The 25301-nt window shown below is 26.9% G+C and overlaps 5 protein-coding genes across 14 annotated transcripts; 3 read left to right on the top strand and 2 right to left on the bottom strand.

Moving 5' to 3' along the window:
• The first annotated feature begins 104 nt into the window (after window positions 1–104).
• LOC124427152 (AN1-type zinc finger protein 6) lies at window positions 105–9314 on the top strand. 7 transcript variants are annotated; one of them, XM_046969726.1, is made up of 7 exons: window positions 105–246; window positions 316–381; window positions 490–625; window positions 5294–5506; window positions 6125–6583; window positions 6759–6927; window positions 7039–9314. In XM_046969726.1, exons 5-7 carry the CDS (start codon window positions 6308–6310, stop codon window positions 7185–7187), a joined length of 594 nt encoding a protein of 197 aa, XP_046825682.1. In that variant the 5' UTR covers window positions 105–246; window positions 316–381; window positions 490–625; window positions 5294–5506; window positions 6125–6307; the 3' UTR covers window positions 7188–9314. The 7 variants fall into 7 exon arrangements, with proteins under 7 accessions (XP_046825682.1, XP_046825678.1, XP_046825683.1 ...); XM_046969722.1 differs by lacking the exon at window positions 490–625; XM_046969721.1 differs by having other exon boundaries at window positions 119–381.
• A 2504-nt stretch (window positions 9315–11818) lies between these two features.
• On the top strand, window positions 11819–15377 carry LOC124426417 (ras-related protein Rab-11A). Of its 2 annotated transcripts, none has more exons than XR_006942719.1 (5): window positions 11819–12139; window positions 13251–13446; window positions 13524–13798; window positions 14101–14293; window positions 15099–15377. XR_006942719.1 is itself a non-coding variant. In XM_046968079.1 (5 exons), exons 1-4 carry the CDS (start codon window positions 12100–12102, stop codon window positions 14235–14237), a joined length of 648 nt encoding a protein of 215 aa, XP_046824035.1. In that variant the 5' UTR covers window positions 11820–12099; the 3' UTR covers window positions 14238–14257; window positions 15099–15377. The 2 variants fall into 2 exon arrangements, 1 of the variants encoding a protein (XP_046824035.1); XM_046968079.1 differs by having other exon boundaries at window positions 11820–12139; window positions 14101–14257.
• Window positions 15378–17162: 1785 nt separating this feature from the next.
• LOC124426415 (solute carrier family 25 member 40-like) lies at window positions 17163–19450 on the bottom strand. 3 transcript variants are annotated; one of them, XM_046968077.1, is made up of 8 exons: window positions 19316–19450; window positions 18799–19000; window positions 18521–18672; window positions 18296–18430; window positions 18062–18224; window positions 17791–17987; window positions 17619–17700; window positions 17163–17529 (listed from the first exon to the last, which is right to left on the bottom strand). In XM_046968077.1, the coding sequence occupies exons 2-8, from the start codon at window positions 18914–18916 to the stop codon at window positions 17288–17290; spliced, it is 1089 nt and encodes a 362-aa protein (XP_046824033.1). In that variant the 5' UTR covers window positions 18917–19000; window positions 19316–19450; the 3' UTR covers window positions 17163–17287. The 3 variants fall into 3 exon arrangements, with proteins under 3 accessions (XP_046824033.1, XP_046824030.1, XP_046824032.1); XM_046968074.1 differs by having other exon boundaries at window positions 18799–19125; window positions 19316–19432; XM_046968076.1 differs by having other exon boundaries at window positions 19126–19349.
• A 118-nt stretch (window positions 19451–19568) lies between these two features.
• Window positions 19569–24031, top strand: LOC124426414 (golgin subfamily A member 2-like). The gene is made up of 13 exons (XM_046968073.1): window positions 19569–19787; window positions 20113–20199; window positions 20279–20824; window positions 20917–21112; window positions 21221–21386; window positions 21497–21638; window positions 21713–21901; window positions 21989–22207; window positions 22285–22470; window positions 22626–22877; window positions 22978–23308; window positions 23476–23679; window positions 23761–24031. The coding sequence occupies exons 1-13, from the start codon at window positions 19743–19745 to the stop codon at window positions 23952–23954; spliced, it is 2757 nt and encodes a 918-aa protein (XP_046824029.1). The 5' UTR covers window positions 19569–19742; the 3' UTR covers window positions 23955–24031.
• Window positions 24032–24242: 211 nt separating this feature from the next.
• Window positions 24243–25195, bottom strand: LOC124426418 (60S ribosomal protein L35). The gene is made up of 3 exons (XM_046968080.1): window positions 25056–25195; window positions 24624–24760; window positions 24243–24515 (listed from the first exon to the last, which is right to left on the bottom strand). The coding sequence occupies exons 1-3, from the start codon at window positions 25056–25058 to the stop codon at window positions 24284–24286; spliced, it is 372 nt and encodes a 123-aa protein (XP_046824036.1). The 5' UTR covers window positions 25059–25195; the 3' UTR covers window positions 24243–24283.
• Between the last annotated feature and the right edge of the window lie 106 nt (window positions 25196–25301).

Genomic DNA, 25301 nt, shown 5'->3' with positions numbered 1-25301 from the left:
GATTGTTCGGTCGTCCTCGGGTAACTTCGTATTTCAACCGCTTGGGGAGCTTTGTATAAGGAGAGTGGGGGAAAGTAAGAGATCTAACTTTGCACCAGTCATCGGCAGTACTTGTTCCTGTGTCCGCAGCTTTGGTGGCTTCCGTTCCGCGATCGGTGGGTACGTTCGTGGGAATATTTAAGTTTGTTTCAAACGCTTATTTGCTCCCGGTGTCTTTGTGAAACAGTGCATACCGTTTAAATATTGGTAAGCAGGTGTCTCATTGACAATAAAAGGTTGATGTTTTGCTGAGAATTATGTCGGATACTGATGCAGGATTACAATCGGTCACACGTCAAGTCAGCTGACATATTGCGCTCCACTACACCGCAACAGCCTTCGGTAAGTGTCGCAATCCCAAACCGCCTGTTACTCTCCCGAGGAAGAAAACTATTTTTATCAAATAGCCACTACACTAGTCTCTACTACGTAATCATTTTCTATCGATAGCCGCTATGCTGATATTACGTTTAATTGCAAAGGATAATAGTGAAAATTTCATGAAAATAAAATAGACTGAAAGGAAAATGAGAATTTAATGTCCATTGCACGAAACAAAGGATGTGCGACGCAATTTGTGAGCTAAGTGCGTATTCAAGGATGGTAGCCATGTCTTCGCTCTTTCTCTTTCCCTTCCTCTTACTCCTTCCCTCTTTGCCTCCCTTCCCTCCCTTTCTCGTCACTGTTCCTCGGCGATAGCCTTTGCGTGCGTTGCGTTGTTCTCTGGCTCCGCGAATCTAAAGCTACAACGGCTACGATTACGATAACTGCTATTATTATCACTATGATAGCGCGAGGTTTACTCCAATTTTAACTACGTATATGTAGTTTAATGTATGTCCGTTCACACTAACTCTATCGCATCCCTTTGAATAGTTCTCTCTCTCTCTCTATCTCTATCTATCTCTCTCTCTTCTCCTCCTCCTCTCTGTTTGTCCCCTTTCCTTCTGGCGTATCGCCATCTACAAATGTCGCGCAGCAGTATAGTTTTGATCGTCATCGTCTTCCTCATCATTGTCTTTGTCGTCTTTGTCGTCTTTGTCGTCATCGTCGTCATCGTCGTCGCGATCTTTGTCGTCGTCGTCGTCGTTGTCGTTGTCGTAGTTGCGCTTGAATATCACATAGCATACCTTCAAAGTCCTCGCAGCGATATCACCGACTTCAATAAACTTCTTATTCCTCTATTTATATTCTTCGCCTACACACACACACACACACACACACACACACACATAGATGACTTTTTGCCGTAGCATCGGAACGGCGACGAGGAAGTCGATAACGAGTGTCGAAAGGTACTTATCAGACTTTCATTCCGTTCGACATTAACTTATTAGAGAGAAATGGTATACTCGTCGTACAATGAATATAAAAATAAATAGGGAATTTTATTTTAAATATTCTATTCTACTTTAATAGCAGAATTACTTAACATTTTCGTGAATAAATTATCGTACTTTTAAAGTTGGTTAAAAACGGATACACGTGATCCTGTGCTCGACTTCTCATTGTCATCGTTGTCGTCGTCGTCGTCGTCATCATCATCATCATCATCATCATCATCATCATCGTCGTCGTCATCGTACGTTCGCGATATCAAGATAATAAAAATTCTTTGAAACGTGATTATTATAGATCTTTTTCGAAATATTCAACTCGTTATTTCGTAAAGTGCATTCTAACTCTACTCTCTTGTATACTAAGAATTTAGTATAAAGGCATTTTTAGATACTCATGTCTGTTGAACATTACTTTCCTTCTCGCGGCGTCTCTATGTGTAGTATATTATAGTCGTACGCTAAATAAGAGGAAATGAATCCCTATGTCACGTGATGAATTGAAGATCGCTGCTTAGTTAGTTTTGTGTTATATATATATATATATATATATATATATATATATATCGTGGTGTAGACTTTATTTCTCTAAAGAAATTTTTTCAATATATTCGTCGGAAATATAACAATTAACGGCAGATTTTAAAAATCGTTTGACCGTGAGTGTGCTTATTTTATTATTTCTTTTTATTTTCTTTTTCTCCTTTTTCTCTTTATTTCATATGAAATTCGATTCATGTCTGACTTCTTACTACGATGACATAAAAAAAAAGTTCCAATATTAAAACATGTAAATTACTTTTTATGCGTGCGCGCGGGCCAGCATGTGTGTGTGTGTGTGTGTGTGTGTGTTAATCGATATATGATTTAAAATTGACTAATTGATATAAAATTTTCTATATTATAAGAGATTTCGTTCTGTACGAGATTATATAGACATACATTCTAAATTCTTAACAATGTTATTTTCGATATCAAAATTTGTATTATATTTAACATTTGATTTTGGCATTTATCCAAATTAATTGCTGAAATAGACAAAATACGAGAATAGACGATAGCGCGAGAGGGATTGAGAAGAGGGGGAGAGAGAGAAAATATCTGTCGAGATAATTATTTTATACGACAAAAGGTAATGAAAAATATCTTGTGACAGATGCGTTGATCGATTTGTATTACTTTTTGAAATAAGTTTCTCTCAAGGCATTACTACATTTGATTTGCCTACTAGTTTTTATTCATTTAATCTCGGTTACGATCGAAACAGATGTGGTGATTACTTGATGTTTTAACGAATAGATCATACGAGAATTAAGATAACATTACTTTGATTGTATGACTTTGTAAAGGTCAAAAATCTATAAAACATAATGCACCTTGTCAGGACGGTAACGATACATAGCGTAAATGAAGCATATTATCTAACAATACGAATAGATTTCCTAATCATATTTTGATTTGAATATATTATTTGTATCGTTTGTGTATACTTTTCTATTATATTCTAATCGCGTGAGAACAAAATAAAAAATGACCTTTTTATTTCTTTTTAGTTTCTTTTTCTTTCTTTTTCTTAATTTAATACATAGAACTCGATACGTCCCTGAAGTTCTGTCGAGAATGAGAGAGAAAGTCTTGCTTTTGTAGATCTTTTTTCTTTTTTTTTTTCATTCTTTTTTTTTCTTTTTTTTTCCTTTTTTTTTCAATCGATTGTTTTAATTTTACATAAATCTCTTTAAAATGTTGGTATTATATCGAATTCATCTTTAAATATTTATACACACAGTTCGAAATGAAAATTAAATAGAATGTTATATTTATATATATATATATATATATATATATATATATATATATATATAGTTTAAGTAATTAAAATTATATTGTAATTACAGAGAATCTAATTGTACTGTTTTTTTGTTTAACTATTAAAATTTATGATGGCTATGATTTATAATCGAACAATATAACCAAACTTAAGACACGAATCGTTTTGGAATTTGTAAATTTTTTTAGGAAATAAAGAAGAGAGAGAGAGAGAATTAATAAATAAAATTTTCTAGGGAATATTATTAAATACTGCATCTGCTATATATTTTATTTAAAAAAAATAGATTATCGCGGGAATCTGGTGATATTTGAATATGGCACCATAGATAAACACACGATAAGGAGAAGGCGAAGTATGAGAATGTTATTGATTCCGATTTCGAATAAAAAGAAAAAAAAAAAAGAAAAAAAAATGAGAAATATCTTCATTGATTCATACAATATTGTAAACATTTTCTATTAAGCAAAATTCTCTTAATTGTGTGATATATGATTTTTCCTTATCAATGTATGGTTAATAATTTTTTTCCGAATGATATTATTAATTAGAATTTTTTGTTTTAACATTGTTATAATATTACTAAAGTAACAGAGGTCCATTTAGAAGCATGTCATTTTTACGAATCATGAACATGCTTGAATTTGATATACTATTATACGATATTAAAATTAATTTATATTAATTACATTAATTTCTCATGTAAAATATATTTCTTTTTTCCCCTTGGATGTTATAAATTAAATATTAAAAATATCATCCGATCTACGTAATAATAATGGAGGTTAAGCCATTGATGCCAGATAATATAGGATATTTTTCGCTCATGCGCAGTAAGGCGACGATGACGTTCGTCCACACCCTCGTATTTATCCATGAACAACACTTTTACCTTGGGCAACCTTAAAGTAGCTATTTGATATAATTACTCTCTTTTCTAACTATTGTTGTAATTGATGAAAATCCTATAAATATATTATTCACATGTTATCGATTAAATCTTTCAGTTTATCGTCATTCTTTATCTTCCATTTAAGGAATTTTTATATGAGATCATTGTTTTATAGGAGGAGAGCACGTGTAATTTCAGTATAAGCATTTTTTTTTCGATGTTAATGATTTTTTTTTTCTTTCTAAATCAATTCTGTACGCTTAACACTCCATTTTTAGTTCCTACGACTATATAATTCTACAACATATTAGTGTAGTTACGTGTATAGAATTTATTTCCTAGTAATTATATATACATATATATATATATATATATATATATATATATATATTTTAATTTTATAAGACTAAGCACATCGGGTAAGATCTTTAACCACGCATGCGCTAAAAAGCTCTGCTCGGGTCAAATCCCTGGATCTAGTAAGAGTGGAAACACGGGGCTTCGTTCGTTGCGCCATCTGCAGTGTTCTTAAGCATTTGCTATGCAACGTGGCGCCTAGAGCAATACTATTTAAGATTAATCCCTGTGTAGTTTTAAAAGTAAAAACATTTGATTCCTTTTAAAACTCTATTTCTTTTTATGTATGATGTGCATGTATTGTGACGTAAAGTGTGTCTTATACTTTTCTTATAATAATCTTTTTTATTAAAGTCATCATATAGTAAAAATAATTTGTCTGTAATGAATATATATATATATATATATATATATATATATATATATATATATCAATTATTTTATTCGAATATATTACTTTCATTTGATATGCATTATGTGTGTTCGTGTGTGAATGTATGTGTGAAAATAGTTTTATATTATAAGTAGTTGCATACTTTTATAGAAGTTGACAAAAGCAATGAACTTGTAATATGGCTTTAATTACGTTAATTTAAGTATAGCTTGGCAGTAATTGGTTAAAAAATACTTGTGAATGCTGCTTGTTGTCGCGTACCCTACGTGCGTATTCGTCCATAGCCTACATGTTCTTTGACCGATCGCCATAATGAAAACATTTGTCTGTCGTTGCCGTCGTTATCATCGCTCTGTGTTCTGTCCTTGTATGTTCTCTCTCACTTCGAGATTGTATCGAACAATTGAATAACAAAGTTACAAATATTTAACAACGCTTTATTACAGATCGGTGGGTGAAATAAAATGATTACGTGCTAAAACTCTCAGCAGAGTGCGCGGAGATTCGCCAGGCGACTTACAACCGACAATTTCTCGACGGACTCTTTTTTGTTACGATATTTAAGCACGATACGGATATACGAAGCGTTTACTTAAATGCTTGGAACAAACTTCTACTCCATGTTGTACGTTTCTTGCAACACGACTACGTGTTGGAAAGTGAGTAATATCACACTCACTATTTTCACGCCTTTTGTTAAGGTCGTATTGCGCCGAGAGAAAATCAGATCGTAAAGATGACGTAGTAAAAATTTCCACGAATTCTTTTAAATTCATACTCATTATATCTCTAGGATTTTTTCTTACGTATAATTTTTATCCAACGAATTTTTGAAAACTGTTATTAGTTATTTTTCTAAAAACAAGATTTCTTTATTGCCTTTTCAATATATAATGTTTCTACGTTTTAATAAATGTGAATCTAAGATTTATTTTCCTCTATTAATTAATTTAATATGATTTTTTATTTGACTTTAAAATAACAGTGCATACGTTTTTATTATTTTCTCTTTATTTTATTTTATTTTTTTGTTCCTTTTATATTTAAAATTGTAATATCGGTTAAGAAAGTGCAGATATTTCAAATATTATTTAAAGGTTATAATCCCTCTGATTATTCGGTGTTAATGTTTTCTTGAGATTATTACAAACTTTATAACAAATGTTCTATATAATCCTATTGATGAAGTTTTAAATAATTTTGAATAAAAATAATTCAATTATTTATATGATATAAGTATTGAAATATATCTTGATAATTTCTTTTCTTTGTAATAGGTGACTACATGGTGACACGCGGTCGTAAACGAGCGATCGGCAAGAAAGCTGTGGCAGAAAACAGTTAGTTATCCTGTGCCAAGCTGACTATACCTATTCACTGTTAATAAAGACAGTGATTTCAAATATCATAGAAGAAAAGTCAATTTTACTGGCACAGAAATATTGTAACAACAGGTCACAATGGAACGTGAATCTAATCCAATGCAAGCTTTGTGCCGCAGCGGTTGTGGATTTTATGGCTCGCCAGCCACTGATGGACTTTGTTCTCTTTGCTACAAAGAAAATTTAAAAAAGAAACAACAACCACCAGTATCAGCTGCAACTTCACAGACCGTTTCTGGTAACGCTGGCACGTTGCAAAGCGGTTTTGGCAGTCCTGCAGTTACAGGGACTACAGCCCAACCTACCATTCCTACTATACCTCAATCAACGACAGATCTACCCAATCCTAAAGAAGTATGTTATTGTAATATATATTTAATCAAAGTAATTTTGATCGATAAGATATCAAATCTTATGTTTAAATTTTATTCTTTAGACTTGACATATATCTCGTTATTTTGTTTAATTTAATCTTATTTTCTTGTATTATTTTCTTAATAATCCATAAAATATTATGTAATATATTTAGGTTAGCAGGGAAGATCAGGACAGTGAAGTAGGAGTAAGCGTTACAGTAGCTGAAGGTTCAGTGAGTAGTGGTGATACAGATGAGTGCTTCGATGGCAAAGAGACTGATAAAGAATCTAAGAAGAAGAAAAATCGTTGTGCTGTTTGTCGCAAAAAAGTTGGATTAACTGGTAAGATATATTATTTGTTAATATTTACGAAAGATTTTATATAAATTTTTTTTTTATTCTATATCGTTATATACATATTCAACATCATCTAAACCATTCTTACATTTATAGGATTTGAGTGTCGTTGCGGAGGACTATTCTGCTCCGTGCATCGATACAGTGATAAGCACGACTGCAAATTTGATTATAGAGAAATGGGCGCTCAAGAGATACGGCGCAATAATCCAGTTGTTGTTGGTGAAAAAGTGCAAAAAATTTGAACTATTTAGTGTGTAGTCGTTGGGAAAATGGTTATATAACTATATAAACAAACAGAATATAAAACCCAGAAGAAACAAGATAAATTATCTGGCAGCTGATTGTGTGTTTAGGAGTGAAATATACATGCAGAAAAGTATGAATGACAAAGAGTGTAAGAGGTGCAAAAAAATTAATTTCAGATAGAAAATTGAAAGGGGGTAGAGAAATAGAACATCAGACAGCAAATGATTTGTTTGATTGCCAATTAGAATGAGTGTGTGAGTGTGAATGTTTCAAAATTGGACATCAGTGCCATGTCAGATTGTCATCTAGCGAGAGTTCTAACTGAGAATATATCTGGTTACTAACTGCTGCCAGCTTACTATTACTATTACCTATTATTATCTTTATGATTATTACAATTTATTATTATTCTATATTATGTTTATTATTAATTTACTTAAACGCAAAAATTCGCGGATAAAGTTTGTTTTTAAGAAGATCCAGAATTTTTGGTGCAGTCAGTCAGTCGGCAAACAATTAAAATTATCTCGTTAGCAATTTCAATTTAATCGCAAATTTTATATATTGCTGTTTTGTTTCTATATCAAGAAGGGAATGTTGCTTAGATAATGGCTGATATTGATGGGTGATCACAATCTTAGGTTAATGATTAGTCTAATAATTATTAAGTATATTAGTCTATTGATTCATAAATAATGCAATGAAGTATAAGTAGTATTGTGTGTTTATGTGCAACTTCACGTGAATATAACCAGCATTATTACTCATTAAATATGTTTCAATCTATAATGCAAATCAATTATTTACACTGTCGCAGCAATTCTTTTAAAGAAAAACCCTTCTATGAAGATATTTATTCCTAGTTTTTTCTCCGCGGGTATTGAAACATAGAGTATAAATATTTAGCACTACTAAAACCATTAATTAGTTTTTTGTTTTTCTTTTATTTCATTTCTTCTTTTTTTTTTTTTTTTTTTTTTTTCTTTGTGAGTTTTATAGAGTAGCTGTGCAAGGTATTCCGGTGCTGCATTACAGTGCTTGAAAACTGAGTAATAACGTTTCTCTAGATCCCAGATATTACATTAAAAGAAAGAATAGCTGGCAAAAAACACGATCAGCATTAGAAAATGTAAAAGATATATGAACATTGTAGAGAAGGCTACTATCACATGGTGATCACTGTGTATGTTTCTAAAGGACTTTGTTAAATCATAATTAATCTTCGTCTTTACGTTATCATCCTAAAATATTGTTCTCATTATAAGATTTATGTTAAAATGGTGCTACGAGACCGTTCTTTACTGTATTTTTTTTTTTGCAAAATCAACTGCAATATAATGAAGGAAACTATTATGGACTTTGTGTTCGTAATATGTTAATTCCTTAAAAATAAATTCATATGCATCCATCTTAATACAATGAAATTATGAATAATAATTGCTGGATTAAATAAAAAAAAGGGAAGTAACTGATACTTTTATGTTATCTATATCATTTTGGGACAAAGCGTTGTCAAGACTGTGCTGCCATATATATATACATATATACGTACTTCTTTATTATATAATTAGAATACTCTCAACGAAAGCATTTTCTGATTTGTTATTAATTCTAACGAGCTTTAAACATTGGTAAATATTGCAAAGAAAGAGAACAAATTATTTTCCATAAATATATAAATATACATATAATTTATTTTCTTCTACATTAGCAACGAAGAAATTGTTTGCTTAATGTTATCTCAAAGAGATTCTTGTTAATATAACTCTTATATATAATCAATGATTTTTAACAATTTATAATTTAAAATGAGATCTCTTATATATATATGTGTGGCTGTAATGCAAAATGACATAAGTCACGTTAAAAAAAAAAAAAAAAAATAAATAAATAAACTAATACATTATATAATTTTTTTTAATATATTCTTCATGGGATAATATTTCCATAATACCTGGTTAAGATGAATAAAAACGATGTAAAAAAAATAAGAATGTGTATTAATGGTATTAATTTTATAATGGTTTCATGATGTGTTGACATGGGGAATAATGAACACCTTATAATTTTATATTACCTTATTGTAAAAAAGCTTGAAATGAAAATAAAATCAATTTTAAATACTTGTTTTTTTAAAACATTGTGATGTAATAGCTCGAAAAACATTGCAAATTAAATAAAAGTTAATGCTTGTTATAAGAATTATTTATTTGATATATATATATATATATATATATATATATATATATATATATATATCAAATTATATTTCATTATATAATTATATCTTTATATTTCAATATATATGTATATGTATGTGTGTATATATATATATATATATATATATATTTCAATATAAATATTTATTTAAAGTTTTGTTATGAGTTAAATTTTAAAGATATAATATTAAAATTGATATTTTTAAGTGTATAAATATTATCTTATATAATACAGACGAGAGTCATTTTATATTATGGCCACAGCAATAATTTTTTAAATAATCAAATATGTTTAATAATTGAGAGTACAGAAAATGCAAATCTTTAATATTACTTCCTATTTATCATTAATACAACAAAATTTTTTCAAGTGAAAAAATTCATCAAAATATAAATTGTCATACTTTGCTTTTTTTTCTCATTTTTTTTTGTTTTACTTTGTAAATAACTAGTATAGTTATATCAATGTAAAACAATTCTTTCAAATGCTTTATAACATTTGAGCATACACTATACTTAAAAAATATTTAGTATATGTATAAAAACATGATGGCATATACTAATAAGTTTTGATTTCTTTTTTCTTTTCTTTTTTTTTTTTTTACAAAGGATTTATGGAAAATTTCAAAAGATACTTAACTTTATACTTTGACTTTTTCTGACTATGTAGACAATATCAAATTAATTGTCAGAGCTTAATCTTTTTTAATGCACTATTAAATATGTTGATGAGAAAAACACAAATCTGTATAAAAAATAACGCACACATTGCAAATATTGTTCTATGGTTGCCTTCAGGCCTTCATCCTATTTTAGGCATAGCATATTTTTCTAATGTATATTGCAATATCGGAATCATCTTGCCTAGCGAAAGCAACCAAGTTTAAAAATATTAAGAAAGAAAAAGAAATGATCATAATAGCACGTTTATTAAACGTGTTATATACAAATAAATAAACGATTTGATCATTGATAAATAGATAGGTAAAGGCAAAGTAATCTAGCCGTGGCGACGATCGTACTCAACTGGTTGCATTAAATCATAATGATGCTTGTAATTATTACGATTGATATTAGTATATTTAAGTAATTAAACTTCACATTAACTTAAATATATTATATGATTAAATTATCAATCTTTGGTATATATTTTAGATTTTAGGTTTCACGTGATTTAAATAGATATATATATATATATTGCATAGCTACACCACAGTCTAAAAGAACTTGAACTGTGATTTATACAGTCTAGCTCCTCCTCTTCTCACCTTATCTCCCCAAAAACAAAATTTCTTACAATTTCTTAGATATTTATAACTATAGTGGACTATATATTTATGTATATTTAAATACAGAAATATATCTATATATAAATCTATCGCCCCCCCCCCCCTTTACACACTACATACATACGGGAGTGAATTTATCTTGTAATGATGATTACAAATTTGTAGATATATAACATTTTTAAACCTATGAAATTCTTGGAAAAGATCTTTAAAAAAAAAAAGGAAAAGAAAAAGCTACTATAGATTATACAAAGTAAAGGTATGTTATGCTAGAAAACGTAGTTTTCGCTTTTATTCCCATTTTGTTCTCATTTATATTTGTCTTATTGCATAAAATTAGTAATATTGCGTTAATCCAAACAATTATTGTAATATTGGAAATACAGGAATCTCGCTATACATCTGAATGGTTTTCATAAAGTAACTGAAACGGATCACAAATAACATTTTGTATTTACTATTTATATTTGATCTTACTAACATTGCTCATGCAAAATATAAGATGCATACATTTACATGATGGTAAGTATTAAGTTTTCTTTCTATGCATATAATATAATGTAAAATAGAATTTAAAACATTATATTTTATATTATATATAAAATAAGAATTAATATATATGTATGTATGTATGTATATATATATATATATATTACATAAATTAATTAGTATATATTTGATTACTCTGATGTTTTACGATTAACATAAAAAAATCAGAAATAGATCATTTTTGACAATTTTTTATTTCTATCAATGATTAATAAATAATTTAGTTCATAAAATCGGATCATTTTTTACGATATAAAAATAAGATTTATATAATTCTAAATGAACTATAATTAAATAAAAAAAAAATCAAAACAAAATTAAAACTAATGATATTAAAATTTATTATTTAATTTGTACACACATTTGGCCGTTGAATTTTTCTATTTATAATTTCAACTTACAATATTTTGTTATTCTCTTTTAATCTTTTCTTTCATTAACATATTGATACGTCAAGATCAGCATTAACGTTGGTGCATAAGTACATATGTATAATGTGTTTGCAATATTGTCATTAATGTAACCTATAGTCAAAGCTGCGCTTGCGCAGAACGAATTCTTAATGCGCATGTGCAGATCTCCGTATTGGAGGGGCGTAGAAAGGAGGCCATATTGTACAGTTAAATTGAAAGAACGAAAATAATTATATCAGCGTGAAGTGGGCACTATTTATCGTAATATTTTTATCTCCTGTCTTTCAACGACGTTAGTTGAAATTCACAGTTACAAAACAAGTAAGGGGGGCCAATCCGTGGGTTCCTGATATTTTATACATAAGTATATTTTAGTAGTGTATTTCGATCGAGAGGCATCGTCGGTCTATATTACAGGAGTTTGTTGCTGCAAGCGAAATGGGCACTCGAGATGACGAATATGATTATTTATTTAAAGGTAAAGCAAATATCTCCCTTAATCCACCATTGTCGTTTGTATTGCGCATTTGTTTTTGTTCTAAGATATATTTTTTTCACTCGTTGAAATTAACTATTAAGCTAAATATATAGGGAATCTTTGATGTCGAATCGAACGTTATTCACGCTGACGTTCACTCTATAGGCACGAATGACTGTTAGGATTTTCGTAGAATGTGGTCGACGTATGATGACATCAGATGATGTCTCTCTTAGAGCGTGACACAACTATCATTTTACTCTGAAATGTCAAATTATGATAGACATTTTCTTGGATTTAGTATGTATAATGGTATACAATATATGTATATAGAAATAGAATGTCGCTTCTTTTTATATTCTTAAGTTCATCAATATATATTATAACGGAATATTTCTCTATATTTCTAACATTTACATAACTACTACACAGATGCGTGAAAAATTTACTTCATTGTGTGTAGCCACACAAAGTATTTCTCTCTCTCTCTCTCTCTCTCTTTCTCTCTCTTTCTTTCTCTTTCTTTCTTTTTTCTTTCTTTTTCTTTCTTTCTTTCTTTTTCTTTCTTTCTTTCTTTCTTTCTTTCTTTCTTTCTTTCTTTCTTTCTTCCTTTTTTTTCTTTCTTTCTTTCTTTTTTTTTTTTTTCTTTCTTTATTATCATACATGCACGCGCGCGTGATAAAGATGACAATGACATATATAAGTGATATTTTAAACATAATATTCCTGTATCTACAGATCTAAAATCTTAGAAGAAAAAGTAAATCTTAGAGAAAATCTTAGAAGAAAGAATAAAGAAAATTTTTTATAAAAGTGGAAAAAATGGAAAAATAAAGTATTTAAAGTTTTAATAATAAATTATTTTCAATGAAGTAAATGATATAATAGAAATAAAAAGTTTTAAGAAATATAATAAATTTTTGTAACATTTATTGTACAAATCTACTTTAAAAAATTATGGTTTAAATTATTTACTTCAAAAGAAAGAATTTTGTATTCATTGTTAAATGGGTATTGCTTCTATGGATATTATATCTTTTATAATAACATTTGTCAAAATCTTTAAAAATTTTTATTTATCTTTTATTATCTTTATTTTTTAATATTACAGTTGTCCTTATTGGTGATTCTGGAGTAGGAAAAAGTAACCTACTATCTCGTTTCACACGCAATGAGTTTAATTTGGAATCAAAGTCTACTATAGGTGTTGAATTTGCAACACGCAGTATACAAGTAGATGGTAAAACTATTAAAGCTCAAATTTGGGATACAGCTGGACAAGAACGTTATCGAGCCATTACCTCTGCGTAAGTTTTTTAGAATTAGAATTTTAGATATCTAATTAATATTATTTATATTATAATTTATTCTCATTAATCATTAGATACTATCGGGGTGCAGTTGGAGCATTGTTGGTATATGATATTGCAAAACATTTGACATATGAAAATGTTGAAAGATGGTTACGAGAATTACGGGACCATGCAGATCAAAATATTGTGATCATGTTAGTGGGAAACAAATCAGACTTAAGGCATTTACGTGCAGTTCCAACTGATGAGGCTAAAGCATTTGCAGAAAAAAATGGTCTTTCATTTATTGAAACCTCTGCTTTAGATTCTACTAATGTTGAAACAGCGTTCCAAAATATATTAACAGGTAAATTAATTTTGATATGACTTTATGCTAAACTTCTATTTATTTAGATATTTGTATGTGTGTGTGTGTGTGCGCGCGTGAGTGTGTATTATAGAATAAATAATTTTAAGTAACTAATCTTTATGACAGAAAGCATAGATATTATTTGTATGTTTATTATACATGTGTAAAATAATTGTTATAATCTTTGCACATATAAGAGTATAATCTCTGTTATGTTACACTACAAAAATAAATAGGTTTGTTGCATGAAAATAATGTGAGGTATTTATATAGTAATAATTCATATTTAAATGTTACAGAAATATACAGAATCGTATCACAAAAACAGATACGAGATCCACCAGAGGGAGATACAATTCGACCCCAAAATGTAGAACCTATTGATGTCAAGCCGACAATGAATTCTGATGGAATGCGTAAACAGTGCTGTCAGTGACTTACCTTGCTGCTTAAAATGTGTGTATAGGCGAATGCAATACAAATATTCCAGAAGTATGATTGCTTAATTTTTAGTTATTGGAAAGAAAATTAGTGTACGGTCTTTATACAGTAACATAGTTTCAATATAATGAAAATATTGATTAGTTTATTATAAATTTTATGTTCATTTGTACATCAAGTTTATCTCAACATATATCAAAATTAAACACTGCTGAATGTCTTTGTCGTGTTTTTGTAATGCACTATAAATGGAGGGTTGAAAATGAATAATATATTAAAATGTACACTTGTAATAATGGTAGATTTTATTATACTACATCTAACATCATCTCCCAAAAAAGAATAATTCTGATATGAAATTGTATTACATTAGAGATTTGACATATCAAATACACAATTAATATTCATCAAGATATATATGGATTGTATTCACACAGTTCTTTTATAATTATTTAATAATTATTATAATGTAATAGAACTGAACATTTTTAAGACTTACAATTATTTTGTAACCAATTTAGTCTATAAAATTTTATTTTATCGTTATTTACATTTTGCAAATGTAGACTTTCAATCAATGTTACAATGTAATTAAATCAAATACTATTACAGAAGACAATTATAATAAAATATTGTTTTTTATTGTACTATGAACATGATTTTTATCAGAATTCATTATTAGTTGAAAATATTCTTTTTAAAGCAAAAATTGAATAAAAATCAATTGATTTTAATTAAACAATATCTTTTTAATTATAAATTAAATAACAAGTCAAAATACAATTTTTTCTAAATCTTTAATATCATGTATTAATGCTTCATATTTTATATTTTTCCCATGTTTTCAATGTTACAGAAGCAGTCTCAAGGAGGAAGAATGGAATAAGATACTGATGATAAATATGGCAAGTGCATAATAATTTGAAATCTAAGACTATATGCACAAGTCCATAATGTCATATGTTTGAAGAATTTGTAACCCCAACAACATCAGGGTATACTATTCACTGATGCTCTTATGAGTATATATTATGCATTCACAGAAATAGTTAACAAAAAAAAGAAAAAAAACAAGCATCATGGTTATGTATGATGCAGTAAAAGTGAATACATATGCATTATTCTGTCCTTTAAATTTATTTTTACCCTATTTTTTTTTCATATTTTTGATCATATACGAGGTCTGTTCATGTAATGAAGAGAAACATTAATATTGTATATATAATTGTCGTGTATAATTAAATATAATATTATTTGATTCTTATTATATATAAATAAAATCTCTATTATATGACAAATATAAGTTGCAGAGAAAGAATTTATTTATGAAATAATATAAGAAGCTCACGTCCCTCAAGCTAAAAGTTATAAAGCGCTATATAACTATAATAAAATGATTTAATGATTATAAGTTATTAAAAAATATAAAAAAGTAGTAAAAATAGTAATGCTGTTTTTTATTCACTATTTTTTCTTTAAAAAATAATTTCACGAAATTTATAATAGGACGAACTCAAGAAATTATCCATCTCTCATTGAAATTTAAATGAATAGTCCTCGTATATTAAACTTAACAAAAAAAATGCTTTGTTCTTATTCAATTTAAAGATATTTCAGTCCATTTAGCATATAGCTATTATTGTGAGTATGTAAATAATTTATAATCATTTGCTTACAATGAAATAATGCAGTCAAACATAAAATCAACTGCGAAGAATAGTGCATAATAGTAGAGGAAAGCTTATAATAAAAAAAGAATAACTATATAAAGAAGTCTGAAACATGAAATACAAAAATTAAATTCTATAAAATATTTTTCTGCTTTTATGATTTTTTTTAAATTTGGTTTTGTCATCATTTTATTCATAAGAAATTCTATAAATTTGCAAATATGTGACATATACTTAATATATATGAAATATTGCACACTATACATATTCTTTCAGCATTGTTATTTTTATGAATACTGCAGCAATTTAGAAGCTATTTTCAAAAACCAGCTATTATATTCTTGAATAAATTGAAAGTGTGTAAAATATTACAAGTTAAGATATATAAGCTATAATATGAAAGATTAACAAAATTTTAATTATTATTCCATAGGATATAAAATTTGTGCAACATGCTAATGGAATATAAAATATTAAATGTCAGATGTGTGTGTGTGTGTTATATATAATTTTCTATTACTTAATTTTTATTATAATATTATTTGTATGACTTTTTATAAGCAAACAAAACATACATTTCCTAGCTGCCCTAATGGATAATAATCATAAGTAAGTATACCGATTTAATATAGTAATGCTTATCTTTGTATGATTAATTTACAGTTGTTAATAACCATATATATTCAAGATAGCAATGTCTCAAATTACTATTATATTCGTATATGTATTAAATGATATATTCTGTAGTTTTAGGCTCGTTATTGTAAACTCATAAAAAATCATCTTAAATTTATTTTATATTAAATAGCAATGAATTTATAATGCACAGAATTAAATATTATTTTGCTATTATATGCTCAGTCGCGGTTTTTTTTTATATATATATATATATATATATATATATATATATATATATATATATAAAATTGTTGCAATTGTAACACATCTTGTACTTTGTATTTAAATAATCAATCTCCAAATAACTTTACTTCTATGCAACGCTTTAATTAATAAATATTAAAAATTATATAAGTAATTATATAATTTAAATCTACTTTTTTAATGTGAACTTTATCTTAAATACCTGTAATAATTATTATACCTGTAATAATTAAGTATGAATCTCTCTTATAAATATAATAGAGACTAGCATTCAAGATAATTTTATTTTTTATTAAAATATATGCTAAGCTTTAATAAAAATGTTATAAGAATGTCATAATCAAGGTTAATAATAAATACACGTTAAATACAATTTTATATTTATATTTCTAAACATTAGTATATTAAGTAAATGGAGAACATAATTATGAAATAAAGATTTTAACTTAAGACGTTTATGTACAGTATAGTATCATATCTAATACTACATATGTCATTTGGTACTATTACGTTTATTCTGTAATAAATATATATCATGCTCAAATTCAAGTACTTTGCTAGCATTGTATTTTTGGAAAAATCGTTTTCCATGCTCAAAAGTTGCTATCATTATAGCACAAGCTGGTGCAACTTTTACTAAACGTGGAATTAAACCAGTAAACAAACCTTTTATACCATTTTGATTATAAATTCTTCGTATTATAGTCCATGTATTACTACTACGATCAGGTTTATCTGTAATTACATTAAACAAATGAATTAGTGTACGTGAATGTTATGCATTTAAAAGAAATATTATCTTTTTTTTAATACACAGAACATACCTGAATATATTTCCTTTTCACCCATTTCTATTTGCCTATGTGTTTTTACTACATCAAATGGTATAGTCAATAATGCAGCTATCTTTATATATAAAAAATAAAAAAAAAAGAATGAATTCACACAATTATATTATTAATTATTTATCAGAAATAATAATAATTTTAAACTTACAGATCCTGCTGTTGCTCCTGCTGCAAGATTGAAAGTAAAAGTTTGTTGTGACTCACAGAATATTTGTTTTATAGTTTCATAATGAAACCAATAAATGGCACTAAAAGGTACGTCTCGAAGAAGTGTCGATCCTAATCCCATCCATAGGCCAGAGAAACCACTGTATTTAATAAGTATCTTTAATGCTTCTCTTATTTCTGCAGGAACAAAAATAAAAAATTATTCTATTAATAGTATTTTGTTATATACATATACCTTACTCTTTCATTACCTGCATGGCTTAATTTTTGAGATTGCATTTTAGTTCTAATTAATTCTAATGGACTAACTAAAACTGCTGCCCAAATACGTGCTGTACCTCCAGCTAACATAGGAATCCAAAATGGCTGTTCTACATTTTTTGTATTTTTTCTCCAATTTCTATTATATTTATCCTATAAATGCCAAGCTTGCAAAAATATCAATTATTATATAAATATATTTTCTTTTTTTATTTTTAACTTACTTTTAAGTATATCCTTAACTGTTCATATGAAACAAAATATATTATGGTTGCAGGTACTGCTAATACAAGAGTTGGACTCAAGCCGCTCCATAGCGAACTAATTCCTTCCCTCTTACTTATTTTTATAAAAGCGTCCTACAAGTAAAACGTTAATATTTATATGAAGGAACTTAATCGATTGTTATGTCAATTGAAATTTATTGTAATTCAATCTATTATTTATACCATAGTGCCAGTAAATTTTTCATTTGGTCCTTTTCCATTGAGACATGGACATAAATGGTCCATTAATCCATTGCAATATAAGAAGCATTTGTTAGAAATCATAGCTTTCTGTTGGGCTTGTAGACGTGTTTTAACTACATCCAAAGGTGTAACTAAAAAAACAAATGTATTTTACTATGCTTAATTCTTACTTATAAAAATAAATGCAATATAGAACTATTATCAAATTGTATAAAAAATATTGTTTTCAAAAATAATTATCAATTATATTCACTTACCAAATATTGAAGTTATAAGTGCACCTGTGCAAGAAGCTATAATTTGTTGGTATGGTCTAATACGAAATCTTGGATCATCCAAATTAATTGGAGTTGATATATTTGCCACTTTATTCATTTTAAGATTGTTTTAAAATGACATTAATATGTCTTATCTTATGTTAACCTTTAGTTTACTTTCATATTACCCTTATCATAAACTCTGATCAAATAATGTTCATGAAATACACTAATATCATCATTTATTAGAAGTAAGAAATATTAGCGTATCATTGTCTTTATAGATGAATAGTAATTCTAATTTATGAAATAAATTTAATCGCGTACCTTTAAAAAATATTTTATTTTTATAGATCAATTTTATATCTAACTGAACTCATAGACTTTTTGCCATTTTTAACTTGAGATATGAAATTTTTTTATGAAGAAAAAAAAACAGAAAAGAAAACTAATTTACTTTCAAAAATTCTTTTCTACTTTCCTTTAATCAAATGTAAGAAATAGTAGGGAAAAATACCTCCTTTTAGGAAACATCCGGTTTACCGCGTTTTCGATTGATGCATAAATGATATCTATCATGAACTATCTGTTTCATGAGATTACCAAAAATACACTCATATATATCTAAGTTTGTCCATCTCTTATTTTTTAAACGAGTAATCCAAATATTTTTTAACAAATCGATTTAATTTTTTCAACGATATATTTAATGAGAAAACGAATTTTATTTCGATTTTCTCGATAAAACATATATATCCAATATCTTTAATTGAAATAAATTGGATATATTTAATGACACTATAGCAATATGGCATGAATGGCACGTAGACATTTCATAACCTTTATGACTACATTACTAATGTTTTTCAGTAAAATGATGTGAAAGTTTTTCATAGTTTGACATAGTAGATTTGACCTTTTGCAGCAGTATAATAAATAATACAATGAATTTAAGTAAAACAGAGAAACTAATAGCAGCTAGAAAAAAGGTAATAAATAACTATAATAAGAAATAATATAAATAAAATATTGTAACGTTTTGTTAAAGCATTTATATCTCATTGGTTTTAATATATTATAAAAGAATTGAAGTATTTCAATGTTAGATATTTTATTATTAACTTTTTTTCTATATCGAAACATTAAAGCTATGACGTGTCATATGCCACAAATGTTGCAAAATATCTACTTTTACGAAGATCGTCCAAGTAAAGAACATAAATGGTTTCTTTAATATATTTCATTTTGTATAAATGTTTCACTTTTACAAATATTATATTCTATTTATTTTTTAATAATTTTCCTTTTTTCTAGTTAAAAGAATTTCAACAGAATAAAAAAATACATATACAAGATGAACCATTGAAAACTGAAAATGGGATAATTAAATTATCACAGCAGGTATTGTGCAAAATTTGTATTAATATATAATAATAATCATTAATAATATTTTCATATTCTTTTGTAATTACTTTATTAGAATGAAACTGTGGAAACAAGCTCCCATAAAAATCAGTTGAGAAGTGATCATAATGTTCCTATAAGCGATACATTACAAAATTTTACGTTTCCATTAGATAATAAAGATTCTCATGTAAATATAGAATCAACATATTTTGTATCCACAAATGAGAATAAAATAAGTGTAAAGCAAATGAATGCAGAAGGTAGTCCTAAACAAGATGCCAGCATTGAAATGACAAATGTTGCAATATCATCAGAAAAAGATAACAGTCATGTAGAAAAGGAAAGAGTATCGGAATCTAATGAAAATAACATTAATTACTTTTGTACAGATAAAGATAAAAGTGAAAGTAATTGTACTTTAGGTAATATATCGTTAAATCAACAATTATCTATACAAACGAAACAATTATTACAAGCTGAGAATACAAAAATTAATGAGTCTGATGAAAATACTGACAATAATAAACGGAAAATGCTTGATTCTCAAAATCAAACTGTAACTTGTTTACAGGATCAAAATCAAGTAGTAAATCAATTACAAATTCAAGTTAGACAATATGTAAGTATTCCTTTCTTTCTATAAACCATTATATCTTTTTATGTTCTGTGCTACACGGTGTATATAAATGCACTCATTTATAAATGGGACAGAGTAATAAAATTTCTGAACTACAAGCTGCACTTACTGCAAAAAATACAGAAGTTGAGATAAAGCTGATGCAAGAGATTAAACAACTAAAAGAAAAATTGCAAATTCATGTGCAAACAACTAATATTTTAATTTCGGAAAAAGCAGAACTTACTACAGCCTTAAATCAAAATGAAGCAACTATTAAACATCAAAAAGGTTAGCATTGTATCATCTAGTCATATTTTTATATTTAAGATAATTTGTCTAATAAATATATTATTTCATTATTTTATCATATGTATATATATATATTTCTATTTACAGAAGAGATAGAAGAATTATCTGGGAAATTGAAACATGTTCAATTTCATTCATCTGAATTTGAAAAAGAATTAAATATTACAAAAAATGATGCTGAAGAAGCTAAAAAAATTGCTCAACAAATGAAACAAGATCATGAAACACTTCACGAAAAATATTCAGAGCTAAAGTATGTAATGTATATTAAAAATATTTCTTATAATTGTTTTGTATTTAATTAGAAAGTTACATAAATTTGAAGCAAATAAAAAGTACTGTATTAATCTTTTATCATTATAGGAAGGAAAAAGATGATTTGAATTTACAGGTTTCAGAATTAAAACAAAAATTAAGTGTTAAGAATAGTGAATTAATCAATTTACAGCAGACTTTACAAGAAAAAGCTGCTTTACTTTCATTAAATGAATTAAAAATACAACAGGTAATTTAATGTTTCACTTTCACTATGAACATAATTACAAACTTTTGATTAATGAAAACATTATTTTATACTAGCTCACAAGCACATCTCAAGATTTAGAGATGCTTGAAAATCAACATCATAATGTAACCATGCTTGAACAACAAGTAGCACAAATGAAAGAAGCTTTGAAAACAGTGAGCGAAGAAAATGATGAAGCAAGTAAACAATATCAAAACTATGTACGTCAATTAGAAACACAACAAGAAAGACTGGTTAATGAAGTATGTCATTGATAAATTATTTTACTACACCTTTTTTTATATTATATAATTATAAATTCTCTCTTATATATTTTCTGGTAATTATAGCTAGAACATCAGAAAAAATTAAACAACGAATGGGAAATTAGAGAAAAAAGTTATATAGAGCGTTTATCAGACTTTGAACAACAATTACAATCTGAAAAAGAAAAAGTTCAAGAGTTAATTCCATTGCAAAATCACAAACATCGTACAGATACTTTAATAAAGGAAATTGATGAACTTACATTAGAACAAGAGAGACTTCATATTATTATAAATGAAAAAGTAATGTACAAAATTATTATATATATATATATATTTATTTTTTATATTTTATTTTAATATTATGTTAATTTTTTTAGGAAACAGATATAGATATTTTAAAAAAAGAACTACAACAGTTACAAAATAAAGAGAATCAAAGTACAGATGTACCGAAACTGCTTCAGGCTCTTGAAAGTGAACAGCTTGGTGCATCTAGAGCTGTATCACAAAACCAACAGCTTAAACAACAGTTAAATGAGATGCATGATGCTTTTATTTTACTTGCAAGTATATTAGTATAAATAATTTAGTATGCATTATATATCAATTCATATTAATTTTAAAATATTATAGCTATAATCATAATTACTTAATATTTATAAATAGCATATAATCTGATTATCATATTCTTTTTTGAAATTACAACATACATACACAGAGCAATACTAAATTAGATTTAACAGAAAAACTACAATCAGAACGTACTATTGGGAGGAAGCTAAATGCAGAACTTAACAAATTAGAGTCAGAAGTAGAATATTTGAAAAATTCTTTAAAAGAGAAAGAAGAATCTTTGTCAGAATTGAAAAAAGAGAATTTACAGAATGCTCAAATTGCTGATCAAATACATCATTATCAAGCTCAATCGCAATATGCACATACATTACAGCAAGAACTTCAAAAAGCTTTGGTATTTAATTTTACTATTATTAATCATTTATTTTAATATGTGTATATATATATATATACTTATTATTATTTTATATAAATATATATTTATATAATTACAGAATACTATTGATGATTTAAAAAGTGAAAATGAAAAACTCACTGAAGAATTGAATCATAAAACGGACAAAGAAAAAAATGAAATAAATGAATCTAATGTAATTAATGAAATATCAGAAAATAATGACAATGTTGATAAAAATATCCTTAACACCAAAGAAATTAAAACTATATCACGCTCCACAATAACTGAGCCCTCTTATGCTTTAGAACCAATAAAGAAATTGGAAGAGAGATTTAAGGAAACAATGGAAAAACTTGCTGAGTTAACGGATGAAAAACAAAGACTGGAACATTTGGTTTTACAGCTTCAAAGTGAAACAGAGACAATAGGTATGATAATTATACTGTTTTAATTGAACCTATATATTATGTAAATTTATATCTCAAAATAAAACTTTTTGAATTATGTATGACAAATATCCTATATAAGATAACATATTTTTTTGTACTTAACATACTTACAGTTTTGCCCTAGTAATTCTAATGTTCATATACAGGTGAATATATTGCATTGTATCAAAGGCAACGTGCTATTTTGCAAGAAAGAGCAAAAGAAAAAAATGAAGCTTTTCGTTTACTTATAGAACAGAAAAACGAACAGCAAGAACAATTGCATAAGCTAAAAGAATTAGTAACAAATTTGATAACAAGAAAATCCACTATTACAGACAACATGGAGCTTTATACTTCTGATCATAAAGGTATGTTAACTAAAAGATAAAATTATAGTGTGTGTGTGTGTGTGTGTGTATCAGAAACTAAATAGATTTTAATTTTTTTAGAAGAAAATAAAGATGTAATAACATCAGAAAACATCAAACAAAACAATAGTGTTGTATCAGAAATATCAGATGATGAAACAACATCTCAAATTCTTGATCTTTTAACAGAAATTAAAGATTGTAAAGATACATGCATACTTGCATCAAATTTTCACCCATGCCCATGGTGTTCAGGGAAACTTATTACTGTATGATCATATAATTAAAGATATATCTTTTTAAAAAAAAATACATTATATATAATATAATATTAAACAATATATTAAGTGTATATAAAAATATTAATAATTTTTAAACTTACATATGAAAATAAATATAAAAATAGAATATGTCTAAAAACAATTCTTCTAACAACAAAATTTTGTTATTTTTTATTAAGCAAATCATGACATAATGAAGATATGAGATAAGTAATACATCATATTAGGGTATTCAAGGTAAAATACAAAAATACAGAAAAATGGATAAATAATAATAAATTGTATTTTTTATATATTTTATTTTGAAATAGAAATAATACATATTATACCTTTAGAGCATATTTTCTTAAGGGATATGTCGACTGTTTTCGGATTTCTTTCAATGGTTTCCTGCTAATTTGAAAAGGTGTTAGCTTGCGTCGTATTGCCCTGGTTTTCTTTGGTCTCAAATCCAAAGGCTTGTATTTGTTGTTCTTAAAAAGTAGTCGGAGGTTTTCTTTTTGTTTCTGATGCATAATAATGTATACACGAGCTATAGCTTTCCTGACAACACGGCTGTAAGGAAAAGGCATTGTGTTGTGTATTATTTATATACATTAATGATTATTTTAATTTTCTTAGGAAATTAGTATAAAAGCATTTCTTAGTATTAATAAAACATACATTTTAGATAACTTAGAAGCAGCTCCTCCAGTTACTTTAGCTACTCTTAAGTTTGTAAGTTCTGTTTTTAATTCTTCGAGTTGCTTTAGCAACTCCTTCTTATCCTTGCTCCTTAATTCAGAACATTTGACTTTCCCCTAAAATAATAAAAAATATCTCATTTACACATTTCGACAGTTATATTAATTTTTGGATAAAATATAAATATTACATATATAATTTATCATCATCAAATAAATGTAAAGCTTGTAATATCGTTATTTCTGCAACGTTTTTCAAGGTTATGTTTTTTTTATATAAGAAAAATAATAAAAAATGTAAAATTCTATTTAATGCAATTTCGTAAGGACAAATATTTTTAAAAATATGTAAATAAAATAATAGCATGATGGCAGAAATAAATAAAGATTAATATTTTGCAACAGAACATACCATCTTGATTCAATATTCTTCTATTCCCGTGAACGAAGGATGTTGAAAGATAAAAACAGTGCTGTCCTGTTGTTTTAGTAAATATCCCTAAGATTCATTTTATAGTTTTCATCTTTGCAAAATACCCTAAATAAAATACCCTAGCAAAAAGAGCATGTTTAAAATTATATGATATTAGTATTCCAATTGAGTAACTAATCATTAAAAAGATATTTTTTACTATATGAAATTTTGTTGTCAATAGTT

This window comes from Vespa crabro, chromosome 9, assembly GCF_910589235.1.
Source record: "Vespa crabro chromosome 9, iyVesCrab1.2, whole genome shotgun sequence".
NCBI lineage: Eukaryota > Metazoa > Arthropoda > Insecta > Hymenoptera > Vespidae > Vespa > Vespa crabro.
Note: the sequence above shows the minus strand (reverse complement) of the source record. Positions and strands in the feature narration are given on the sequence as shown.